Source organism: Solea senegalensis, linkage group LG13, assembly GCF_019176455.1.
Source record: "Solea senegalensis isolate Sse05_10M linkage group LG13, IFAPA_SoseM_1, whole genome shotgun sequence".
NCBI classification, from domain to species: Eukaryota; Metazoa; Chordata; class Actinopteri; order Pleuronectiformes; family Soleidae; genus Solea; species Solea senegalensis.
Window position 1 is genome coordinate 6181225 of NC_058033.1, and position 13561 is coordinate 6194785.

Below are 13561 nucleotides of genomic sequence, written 5' to 3' on the forward strand. Positions count from 1 at the left end.
CCTCCAACCTTGTGCTCAATAAATCACACTTGAGCACGGGGCAGCGGAATATCAGTGGAAGATTTATTTACGCCGGGCTGCAGATTTCATTAGCCGCCTTATGATGTCTGCTACAGCAACAAACACACCTGAGGACAAGTCACCTTTCAGGCTACAAGGTCTCCTCGCGCATTTACAGGAAGCTGAGCCTGAGAACTTTCAGGGCTACTTTTAGCCACTTAACAAGAGGCTCAGCTCCTAAAATCCATGCCTACTCATGTCTACACTATCTTAAAAACAACTCCTTATTACACAGTGTTTTGTGTGGAAACTCAAGTTTGTCTGGTTTTGTAAACAACTTCCTCTCTGCACCAAAGCCCATCGAGAAAACTAGTGATTTTACATCACAGCACTCAGGAGTTGTTGATCCACTCCTTCCTCAATTAGTGAGTTGAAATGGGTCATTTTGTGATTTCTGGGTTTTAACTCTTTGTTCAGATTTATCTCAGTGATAAACACTTTACATAAAAGGCAGCAGGAGACCAGCAACTCCTGTGTTTCCATGAGCTAAAAAACACAGATTTTCTCCAAGGAGTTTGGTGTGGGAGAGTAAGCAGTTTTCCAAAGGTTAATCAGGTGTAAGGGCTACTTTTAGCCCAATAACAAGAGGCTTACCTACTAAAATGCTGCTTTTAAACTCATTATTACACAGTGTTTTCCAAGTGGAAACTGAAGTGTGTGTGGTTTTGTAAATGACTTCCCCTCTGCACCAAAGTCCATGGAGAAAACCAGCGATTTTACATCACAGCACTCAGGGGTTGTTGATCACCTCTGCCTCGATTAGTGAGTTCAGATGTGTTATTTTGTGACCCTGGGGTTTTAAATCTTTGTTCCGATTTATCTCAGTGATAAAAACTTTACCTAGGAGACAGCAGTAGACCAGCAGCTCCTGTGTTTCCACGAGCTAAAAACGCAGATTTTCTCTATAGAGTTTGGTGTGGGAGAGGGAACACTGTGAGAGCCTTTAGTTGAGTGGATTAAATCATTTTTGTCCCTGCTGGCTGTGCCTGGTTCTTACTGCAGGGGGCGCTCACAGCTCAGTCAGCAATGTCTATATGTTGGTGTCTCACATAATTACAGAATCACACACCTGAGGAGGGCAAGCAAGGTCTCCAGAGAATCACACATGTCTCATTAAGGCAGCAAAGTTGACCGTTAATATCTTGTTTTTGTTGTTTTTTTGCACCGAGGATTCTTTGCATTCCAAACTGCACGCTATTTCACCACCGGCGATAATGACGGAATCTGCAGGAGGCAATTTAACCGCTCTCATGATGCTTTATGACATTAAAGTAGCTCTTTCAGGTTAAAAGTAGATAAGAAAGAAAAAAAAGTCAGTGTAAATCACAGCAGCGAGAACATGTTGTTCCCACTAATTCAGGCACATTTGTATGCCGACCGACGACGTGCGTGCGTGACCGCGCGACTGCTGGAGAGACAGTTGTTTTTCAAGCAGGTGCACTTAAAAGTACTATTTTTATTTTTGAAGCTCAAACCACGGGGGAAATTGTTTTTTTCCCTCTGGAGCGTCGACGTGCGGGGACGCAGGATGAGGTTTGATCTGTTTTTTGTTTTTAAGAAAAGAGCGCACGGCAGCTCCATCCTGCAGGTAATTATGGGGATAAATGGAGAGAGGTATTAAATAAAAACAAGACTTGAATGAGCCGGCTTGTGCATCCTGTCCAAAAAAAAAAGAAATCTATGTTAGATAAGATGCAAAACTATCAAGATGGTGGACCTGGAAGGCTGTTTGTCTCCTGTGGTTTAAATTGTTTTAAATGGATTTAGAAAGCGCCTAAATCACATCCCAACGTCTTAATGCTCATACTTTTACTGTTAATGATAAATAATGCCATTATATCCTCATGTTAAAATGACTAGAAGATGAGACCACAAACCCAACACAAATCGTTCTCGTCCGGTTTAACTTTCCCTGGCTCCGTCCACCTGACGAGCACTGATGTCTAAAGATCCAGCGTCTCTGACGGAGCGAGTTGATGAAACACAAACGTAACACACGACACGAGTGAAAACATGACCTCGCTTTCAACTTTTAACCGTCCGGCAAATGTTGTGCTTCGAATGTTAGTATTTAAATCTTGTATTTAAGGAATTGTCTTCCTTATGGGGACAAATATCAAGTTCCTGTAACAACAATGATCATGTATGAAGGTGAGGACATGTGGCTTTCCTTACAGTAGCGGTGGGAATCACAGGGTACCTCACGATACTATACGTGATACCCGATAATATCACGATACAACGATTCTGTGATACTCAATATATCTTTCAAGACTGTCTCACTGTAGAAAACAAAACGTTAGCGTGACAAGTTAAAAATGCAGGATTTCCCTATTTATGCACAAATTACTGTAGAGAACAAAGGAGACATGAAATAACGATGCCCGGTGAGTGAAACTGGCAGGGACTTTTTACCCTGGAGCGCCTTAATTTATTCATTAAAATATTGATATCGATTATCGTAATTGCACGAGGAAGGACGACAATATATCCCCAAATCGATATTTTGACCCTCACCTATACTTCACACTATTTTAAACAATTTATGAAGATTATAACGCAGTTTGACCATATATACATACAATTTATGATGTGTTATCGACATTTGTTCCACTATTTATACAATATGCACCACATATTCTATAGATGTTCTGTTTCTATTCTGCTGTAATGACAGCATATTGGCTGACATCAGTCAAATAATCCCCGCGCCAAAGATTTGACTTTGAATTGAGTCCAAGTCTGTCTTTTCACACTGAGAACCGGCTATTGTTCATTAATCCTCAGGATTAAAACGTCCAACTCCCACCAGGTTGGTTGCATTCTGGGAGAGTTCACAATTCTGCTCCGTAACCATGGGGTACAAATGTACGTTTGTGGCATTAATTAAGAACCTGCTATTTATACTATTTTAACCTCTAAATGTCTTTTGTGCATTCCCACGTTGAAATAATTAATTTGCGCAGTAATCATCCATTCATCCATTCATCCAGAAACAAAGATGTCACATGTCGGGGACAGTGTGGAAAAGTGGACAAAAGCCGCTCCGACGTTTGATTCATATTCATGAGCTGGTGGACAATTTGCATCAGTCTCTCAAGACTTGGACGGAGTGAAGATTCCATTGTTGAGAGAAGTGCCGCTCACTCCCAGGCTCGGCTCTCTGCTGCAGCGGTTAAACTGCTGAGATTTCCATCGCGAGCCATCGCACATTCGCGCCGAATGAAAAGTGAGTCGCCGGAGATCTCATTTCTCGTTTAAGGACCTCCCGGCATGTATTTACAGCTCGTGTGTGGAGATTCCGGTTCAGTGGCCGCGGATCATGTGACCGTAAACCTGAGAGAAGTGACGTCCTAGTGGGAAATCTGACACGCAAAGAAGACAACAATGGACAGCATCCGTCTCTGAAGACACATTAAATGTCATCTCATTTATGAGCCATGTTAGCAACGTGGCTCTGAGGACGGGAATGTCCTCCCACTGCTTTGTTACACACTGAAATATGTCACAGTGTCCTGCACAGACAGTCATGGTACACAGAGGACGAATCATGGTATCATGAATCTTTGGAAATCCAAAGGCCAAGTTAAAGGTGGAGTATGCAAGATATTTTTTTTTTGAGATAATCCCTGGAGGTTCAGCACACCGGGGATTATTTTTAAGCAGTAGAATCAAGCTCTCAAACATTTCGTGGACACTTACTGGTGTCTTCAGGTAAACTCCAACCTCTTGCAGCCATCTTGTTAATTAGTGCCAGTTGTGAGTTATATAGCACTGATTGGCCGAATCAGCGATATTTCAAAGGTCATTGCTGGGAAAACCCTTAACATTTCCAGTTCACTGTCATCCACCTTATAGTTTTAAGTGAAACCTTTCTGAAGACTTTATTTTCTCTGTTTTTTCCCCCTCATAGTAAACTAGTACGCAATTATTCACACCCTTGGGTAGATTATAAATGATTCATTGATTCATTTAAAATGATGAATCAGCGACTCATATCTTCCCCCCTCATTGTTCCTCCGTCATGTGTCACATCCATCAGGCAAACTGGATTCTTCTCCCGGACAGGCCCAGACTGGGACCTTTGACGGTGATTAAAAACTCAAAGAAAACACGCTCGCTGACCGATCGCTGCTCTCGGTCGTCATAAATGACCAATGAAGCGTTGGTAAGTCGCTTCCTTTATAATTTAGATTATCTTTTTTTTTTTTGCACAAAACACTGACTTCTTTAAACACTTTCAAAGGCATTCAATGCCTTTTTGAAGGGGTTCATATTTAGTGTGACCTGTATACTTCTGCACTTTACTTCATTATATCGCTCTTTTTTTAACTCTCTTTTAATCAACCTCCTGTGCTGCGAGTTTTATATCTGAAATTGGCTTGTTTCTGTAACTGTTTGTATTATCTACGCTGCTAATCTTGACCAGGACGCCAAGACCTTCCTGCCTAAATAAATAAAAAAAAAGAAGAGGCAAACAAAAGACAAAAAAGAGAGAGAAAAGGGAGAAAAACTGGAACATAAATGGAAATGCTGACTCTGACTTTGGGTTGTCCAGGCTACTCTGATAAGGCATATGATTTGTTCTCCATTCATTTTCAATGGGAAAATAAGTAAAGAAGTTTGTGCATGTTCAAGCCTTCCAAAAAGTGCCATCCTTCTGGAAGGACCCAGACGGCCATGGCTGCTGTTGAGCACAAGGTTTTCCATCTTTTGAAATTTGGGTAGTTACAGAGTTTTCATGCATGTCCAAGCCATCAAAAATTAAATCCTTTGAGAAGACGAAGAAGAAGAACAGGGCCTTCACTCCACTCCAATGCTTGGACTCTAAATGCTGGATAAAAACCACAGGGGGAAACTTTCTTATTACTGCTCCAGTGAAGACTTCATAAATAAGAAAATCCTAATAATAATAATAATAATGATAATAATGATAACAATAATAATATTTTTCAAACCATTTTACTTCCATGGCAGGGGGACACAAGGAATTAAACCACGGGGCAACCTCTGGTTAGTAAAAGCTATTTGGGAAAGAAAATAAAGACGAGAGAGAGAAGGTAAAATTACAAGCCAAACACCACGGCAACCATCCATCACAGCTTATCGACCACATCGCCGCGTAATTGCCTCGGTTGGGTACGCAAAGACTCGGAGGACTGTGTTGTTACAGGTGTGTGGATATATTTTTGACTGCTAATGTTTCTCGGCCCGTCCCGACTTTGCTCGAGCGTTGCCACGGATACTTTGTGCCCCTGAATATCAGCAGTAAATTGAGGAGCACAAAAGCATCACAATAAGTGATGACCCAAGCTCGGGAAATAAATCCAAAGTTTTAATAAAAGACAATTATCCTTGAACAAGTCGGTGACAGTCGGAGAGAGGAGTAGCATCTTTAGCTTCCAACAGCTGCTGTAACGTCAGGAAGAGTAATGAGCTCCGAGTTTGAAATCTTTCTCGCTCAGCTCTCAACCACAGCCTTCATTTTTTTTGCGTGCGGCGGCTGTGGAGAGCACATTTAAGGCTCAGCCTCCCCACTTTCATGCTCCTCACCCGGAAGCATCATTTTTCATCCACGGGACACTTAATTATTCATTTCCTGATCTATGTGACGTTCCAGCACCGGCGGTATTAAAAAGGTGGCCCACTACTCACCTTCAGTGCGGTGGATCCCAGCTCCAGGCCCACCAGGACGGTCCGGTCCACCAACTCCGCAATCCTGGGGTCAGCCACTTTAAGCGAGTCCTGGACCAGGTCGGTGACGTCCACCTGCCAGTCGGGCCCCAGCATTGTAATGACCTGGTCGGTTCCCTCTGTGGAAGTGGTGTGGAACTGGGTCAGGACCTTGACGAGGGATCGCTGGAACTGTAGCGTGCAGCCCCGACTCACGCGGCGCTCGTCGTCCTCGTCGTCCGCGTCGCTGTCTCTGGTGCTTCTGTGGCGGAGACAAAGGGACAATAAAAATACTCATTATATACTCATTATGGGTCTCAAACCTTCCTGGATTTCAGTTTGAAACACTTCAAATGTTGTAAACAAACATTTTTATGCAGTAATAATAAACACAAATCTCAATGCAGATAAAAATAACTGGTTCAACTATTATACAACGACCAAAAGTGAAACTAGCTTTATTTTAATCTTTGAATTCACCAGAAGAAAAGATATACAAACATTTTCAAAGAATTTTGGTCGATGTAACCATTTTTACACCACCTACATTTCCTTTAAGGTCCACTAGAGCGCCCTCTAGATTATAACCCCATATGTATGTGGGCGGAGCTTTCCTTAGAAAGCTGCCTGCTGATTAGCTCGTGAGTTTGGAGCAACAGCTCAATGGACTGATAGTAGACACAGGATTTGAGTCAGTGTCAGTCTTGGACAAGTTTTCTCCTCCTACATCGGACATGGCACTTAATAATAATTATTAATGTAATAATTGTAATAATAAAAATAAATCTGACAAATAAGACGTTCGTCAGATTATCTTTGAGATATTACGAGTTCCAGACGTTTGCTTCTTAATTAAAGAAGAGTCTAATTCCGTAATAAAGCCCTTCTTCTTTATGTTAAACACTGGACTTTAAATGGAAATCCAGCCGCTGCTAACTTATGCTCACCCATGTGAAATGATCCACGTCTGAATTTGTGCCGACTTCCCGACTCACTTTATAATTTGACATCACACTGCTGATGAGAAAGCTGGCTCACACCAATCCATCACATGATCCGTCGTGATGAAGCTACGGCGGGGAGAAAAAATGTCCTCCGCGCCAGCGGGGAAGGAGCCGAGCACCGAGGAGCACGAGTTCTGGACCGGTGCCCCCTTCGTATTTCACAGAAGCCCTGGGCGGCGGGGTTAAACACGCCAGGTGCATCCCCGACCGAGCGCAATCTGCTCTGCAGCAAGATGCATGAGTTACCCAACTTCCCTCGGACGGATTTGACAGCGTGCCAGTTTCCCCTTTAGAGGAACTTCTCCACTTAATCTCTGCTTTGACTTAACGATGTGAACAGCTTGAGAGTCAGGAGAAGCAGCGGGGGACATCGACCGCCGACCACGTCCCACCCACTGAGCCAGTGACCGTGTCCGATTATTGGGCTGAGCACTTCTGTCCTGCACGGGGGCCTCATGAGAGCTAATACTCTCACCAGCAAATGCATCACCTTTTCACCCAGCCGTTAATGGGTTTGATCATTAATCCATCTTTTCTCGCCTCCTTCTCACACCTCATCATTACCAACCTTTTCTTTGGCAGATAATTTTGTACCGGAGACTTTGCAGAGAAGAGACAAAAGAAAAGTCTTTCTTGCTAAAAGAAAAAAAAACCCCAAAAAACAACTACCTGCTTCATGACAACAGAACTGGGAATTACAATCAGAAGCCATTTTATTATGTACACCTCATCAACTGCTATGAACATTTATATTTATGTTTTAGTTTTGGTTAATCATCAGTTCTCTGGTGTTTCCTCATTTCCTCACTGTGGGATAAAACTGTACTTGCAACTTGGTAACGTAAGTTTGAATGAACTTAATTCATGATAAATGTGTCCGCCAATTTCTTTTTCCCCACGGCATCATGGCAGCCACTCACTGCACTCAGTCACGTAAACGCGGTCAAGGCGACCCACTGAAGTTCACGCCAAGCATCAGAATGAGGTAGAAAGGTGATTTAGGTGACTTGACTTGAACGTGGCATGGCTGTTGATATGAGTATTTCTCAGAAACTGCTGATCCACAGGGGATTCTCATGCACAACCATCTCTTTAGAGTCTCACAGAGCATGGTCCAGAAAAGAGGAAATGACCAGTAAGCAGCAGTTGACAGGGCGGAAATGCCTCGTTGATGCCAGAAGTCAGAGGAGAAGGGTCGACCTGGTTGACATCAAATTCAAAGGAATTTGTAAGAATTTGTCTCTTCACACACTTTCAACACACAAGGACCCGTGCGAACCGTGACTGAAACAACCAAAACAACCACTCGATCTCTGAACGCACAAGACGTCAGACCTTGAAGCAGAAAAGCACACGGGTGCCACACATGCAACTTTATTAGAGGCGATTTGAACCCGAACTGAATTTCAACCAATGGACGAGCTTTGAAACAAGTATGGAAGAGGTAGATAATAGTATCAAGCCAATAGACAGGAATACATGAATCTATTAAGCTCAATTGTCGTCATGTGTTTGGACAGAGCTGAAAATAAAGGTTTTTAAACCTTTGCAAGTGTGAAGTAAAAGAAAACCTCAGATTCGGCTGATGATTCCATGGTCAGGGCTCGCTACCCATTCATTAGGAAAGATGCCCGAGTGCAGAGGCGTTGACACGATCGCTGCCAAGACTTTCCTTGAAAGACTTTCTTTGTAGCATCGGATTAGAGGATCTTCAGGAATTAAAGGGCTTTCTCACGGGTCATTTAAGGTACCTGCATGTATCAAGCAACTTAACGTTCACCCCGTGAAGTGACCGGGTCGTGGACTTATCGCGTCTCTGTCTACGGTTGGTTGCGTTTGTTACTTTTAAAAATAGAGTCTTGTGTGATTTCCTGAGAACGTCGTCGACAAAGCCATTATGAGTTTAATGAAGAGGAAATGACTGAAGGAAGGAAGTGTCTGACGAGTGAGAGCAGAAGTGTAAATTGCATGTATAAAGTCAGGGAAACGATGATAATCCACAGATTTTTATCATCCTTGGTGCAAAGAGTGAAACAGCCTCTCAAAGTGATGCCTTTGTTGGAAAATACTGAAATGCTCTTGTTGTTGATTTACTAGCTTCTTCAAATTACTTTATTAGTACACCTATATCTGGTGAGGACGCTGCCAACTTCTGTTCATGGGCAGAGTGACAGGAGTAAATGTAAAAACAGTGGCTGCAGTTTTCCATCTCTATATTAAGAAATCTATAGATTTTTGAAAACCAGAAAAATGCTGGCTGTTTTGATGTATTTTTGCGTTTGTACGTTTTCCTCCATCTGTGTGTGTGTGTGTGTTTGTTTTTTTCTCCCACACTCCAAAAATAGGTTTGGGGAAGTGGCGAGAACACGACTTTAAATGGCTCCATAACAGATTGACAACCTGTCTGCGATGAACTCCACCTCTTTCCCGAGCAGAGAACTTTTTTAGATTCATTAAAGAAGTTTTATGTCGTTGCAGTCAAGGTGCACATCTGAATACTTTACCTCTAATGACTTGTTTAAAGTCAAGACAGTTGGGGGTGAGGAGCAGAATTAGGACATCGTCCGTGGAACGACAAGAGAAATAACTAGCAGATAAAAAAAAAATCTAAATCTGACAGATTTATTACAGAGGAGGACAATTGAGCCTATAAAAACACTTTTATAGTGTCCTCCACAGTTCTGGAGATCTTTAAAATATGAATGTACAGTAAAAAAAAACTCATAATCAACAGGGTTAGTTCAGGTTGGACTTTTAAATTTAGAAATATATATAATAAAGTGAGTTGGTGGAGTTTAAACTAAAAGATATACAGTGAATGGATTTGTATTAAAGCAGGAAATACGGAAGATAAGAAGTACTTTAATTAATCCCTTATTGGTTACTTTTTCAACCAAGTACCACCTGAGAAAATATTGAGCTCTTTTAATCGTAACACAATGATCGCCAACGTTAAAATACAGCGGTGTTAATAGAGCGAGCAAAGTCAGCGACAGACGGTGAAAAAAAATCCTCAGCTCTGCTCTATTTCTGATTTTCCTCCAAGCACCACCAGAGGGAGCTTGCGTACCACTGCTGGTACACATGCCACAGTTTGAGAACCATGGCGCTGTCCTCTCCATTGTTGTTTGAATTTCTTGCACTTTCTGCAGTACAGGTTGAAGACAGCAATGCTCAGTACATGCGTCGAGGCAAAAATAATGAGGTTCTGATCTGACCTAAGACCACATACTGGAAAAAGACTGATCAGGGATCAGATGTCAAAAAAATTGGATCTGAGTCACTTCAGCTTGGTATTATGATGGAATTAAGGCTGAAAAAGCCCTTTACACTTACAGTCTGTAACCCTGATCACAATCACAACACCTGATGTTTCCTCCAGCGAACGTTCGATACCTGGCAAACGTAGCGTTCCCTTTTGGTGTTGCAGCGTGCCTTCGGCGTGACTTCAGGACGCGGACTTTCTTTTGTGCTGAGAAGGTAAGTGAGTTAAATCCACAGCACACGCTGGAAACAAACTCGCTTACTCCTTCAGTTAAAGGTAGATGGGAAAACCCAATGAGACAGTGCATCCTCTGTCTCTGTCAAAGAGTTCCACAACTCCTCGACTCAGGTCAGTGCAAGTTTACCATGCTGAGTCTGTTACCTGAGAACAGGGTTGATATATTTTCTCCCCAAGAAGAATATTGTCTGATCCTATTAGAGTCCTGGGTACAACTGTACAAGCTGAAGCTTCAGTGCACACGAGCTGTCTGCCCGATTACACTTTCTTCCCCCCTTCTCTCTTTTTTTAAGAGCATGTTACTGGATAATGCAGCCAGTGAGCAATTGTGCAGCGCTCTAGCAAAAGCACCACTGCAGGCTGAGAGGCTGAGAGAGCTCAGACTGTGTCACTTTGCCCAAGTGAGGGGACGTGGGATGGAAAAAGGAAAAGTAAAAGAGTTAAGGAGGCGAGGGGAAAGAATGTGGGAGGTTAGGAGTGTTAAGGAGTGAGAGCACTCGTGATAAGGCGGGGAACATAAGCGAAAGAGAGATGGAGCAATCGGCAGAGGGAGGGGAGTTGGTGAAAAGACGATAATTCAGTGGAATAATCGCAAAGATTGTATCAGAGTGCTTACTTTGAAAAACAAAACCCGTCAGAACTATTGTCAGAGCCCACTTTTCTCAAAATTAAGATGATTTGTCATGAATCTTGTCACTTGCTGTCTGCTCTTTCCCTCCTTTGGCGATTTGGCACGACAGACGTCGCTGGCAGTCGACGGCGGTTGTCTTGTTTGGTTAATAACACGCGTCTGCGCTGATATTTCTGTGAGTGGCAAAGAATTGGCGAGTCTTAAAAGTCCAAGGTGATTAATTTACGCGTTGTTTAGAGTTTTTATTACATCAAACGAGCACCACCACAAGTGAGGTAAATGAACGTGCCATTCAGGAAATGCATGTGTCCATGTATTAAATTGCCATATGTTTGTTTTTTTGGGGGGTCTGTTTCATATCAATCGGTAGAAAGCGCCGAGGAAGTGAGCGGAGAGAGAGACATCAGGGATGGTATTCCACATCCGTGTCCCCCTGAGGAATTATGTGATAACACAGTCAGCATCTTAAACTCCTCGGCTGTCATTACATGTGAAATGTTTGTATCTGACAAAAAAAAAATTCCAGGAAGGTTGCGAAGAAACTGTCAGACTCGTCTGAAATCAGGTACATTTCTATGGCAACCGCAGCAAACACTGCTTTGACAACAAGACAAGGCGCTGAATAAATTATGGATGGAGAAGCACAAAACCAGAACCTGCTTTTGTTTGCTTTTGTTGACTTTGTTTGCTTTTCATGCTGGACATGATTCTCATGACTCCATCTCCCACACACGTTCATTATCTGGTGTTGTCATCACCTCTTAATACAGCATATTTCAAATTTCCGAGCCAGCCTGCTATGATCCTGCCACATGCACGATAGGAACGTCTATGACATACATCAACATTAACCCCGTTAATGTCACTAAAAAACACACTGCACCAGCATCTGTGGCTTCAAATATCTGCACAGCGAAAAGCATCTGCAGTTTTCTGATACAACAAACACCTGCAGGGAAACGTAAAGATCATTAGCTACAGCCTCAGCAAATCTCCATGACAATGCTTTACCTGCAGGGAAAAGAAATCCTCGGCCCCATCTGTGTGACAAACTAAAATAGCCCACGAGGGGTCTAAGATTATTGTTTTCATGAAGCCACAAAGGATATGTGTATTGAAAATGAGCTGGAGGAATTCTGGGGATTTGTTCGAAAAACAAACATTAAAACCCACAGCAATCTGTCTGAGGCAACTACTTATATTCAGGGAACAATTGAAAAACAATATAATATCATTACCGGAGAATTATACCTGTTGAGACCACTGGCGAAGCACTGCTCAAAATAACAAGGTCTGTAAAACTCGCAAATCTGATACAAGCACGAATATGAAATCTCATCTGCAGGGATTATCTGGGCCTTAAAGCACCAAAGTGGGAATAATGTATTGAATTTTAATTCTTTTTTTTCTTTTTTTTACCATGTTTGGTGGAATATCTACCTCTAAAAAGTAAACTGCTGTCAGATGAATGTAGCCGAGGAGCACTAAATGAAAATAATACAACCATACTGTATCACGTCTTAGCTCTTATCAACCATACTTCAGAAATCTGAGATCAAAGAAAGTCAGAATTCTGAGATTAAAATCAGAATTCTGAGATTAAAGTCAGAATTTTGTCTATAATCTCGTAATTCATTCTGGTTTTTATTCCTTTCTTTCAGTCATTTTTACATGTGGCCCTAATACTAATACTTAAGCTAGAAGTCGGGCTCCAGTTAGCCACACAGTCTTTCTTTGATGCTCGACTAAAGATACTTGTTCTGTAAGAGCCATAAATCTGTTAAGACATATTTTCAATATCAAACTAATACCTTTATACCCTGCCATAGCTCACTGGGGATGTCTGAAAAATTAGGCTGTTTTCCAAGTACTCTGGGTCATTTGAAACACCTCCATTCTTCAAAAATGCCATTTGTATTCGGCACGGGGTGGAGATGGATTCGGTGCATGATGATGAACTCCAGCAGCGACGACAGCAGCCACCCCCGTGAGCGTTAGTGCTCCCATTAAACATTTCCTAAATGAAGGGTTGGGGGCCGGTTTGTTACAGCGCCGTGCAATACGAGAATGCCAGAGTATTTTAATGAGCGTAGGTTTCGTAACCTACGACCACATTTTTCATCAGGGGTCGAGGCGTGAACCACGTTACCCTCCCACTGGTGCCATTTTATTCTACATATAACACCTTCATTTGTTTTTTATTGCCCACCGGGTTCCTGCTATAATATCGACATGGCCAGGGTTCCTTATAGGAATAAAAGCAAATAACAATGACACATGTAGACGTCACAATCTTATGTGGCTGTAGAACAAAAATATTGGCAGTTTCATTCAAAAACAAAAACAGATTTTACTACGCCACTGTGGTAATGCCTTCAAGCAGTTATTCTGGACTGACCCGATGAGGCTCTAGTCTAAATAAATGGGGAAACTCATATTAAATCACTTTTAATGATTGCCAGGACATAAGAAACTCATTGGTCAAATATGACCTAACAAATTCTTAACTTGTCCAAAACATAAGGTTTCAAACACCCTTTTACTCATTTAATCTTCAAATATGGCCTTTGGCTCCTCCCACTATAGCACATAGATGGTCGTAAAACTGTCTGTTAGTTTGAAGTCCGTACGTCGATCGCAAATCAGTTGCGTCAGTAAAACAACACAATTGGTCGACATACCAGTATACAC

General features: G+C 42.2%; 1 protein-coding gene across 1 annotated transcript in view; it reads right to left on the reverse strand.

Annotated features, from left to right (window-relative positions):
* tmem132e (transmembrane protein 132E) overlaps nt 1-13561 on the reverse strand; it is a 113576-nt gene that overhangs the window by 15803 nt on the left and 84212 nt on the right. The window contains exon 7 of the mRNA XM_044042229.1: nt 5709-5995. Coding sequence (XP_043898164.1) covers nt 5709-5995 — 287 coding nt within the window. The remainder of the gene's footprint in view (nt 1-5708; nt 5996-13561) is intronic.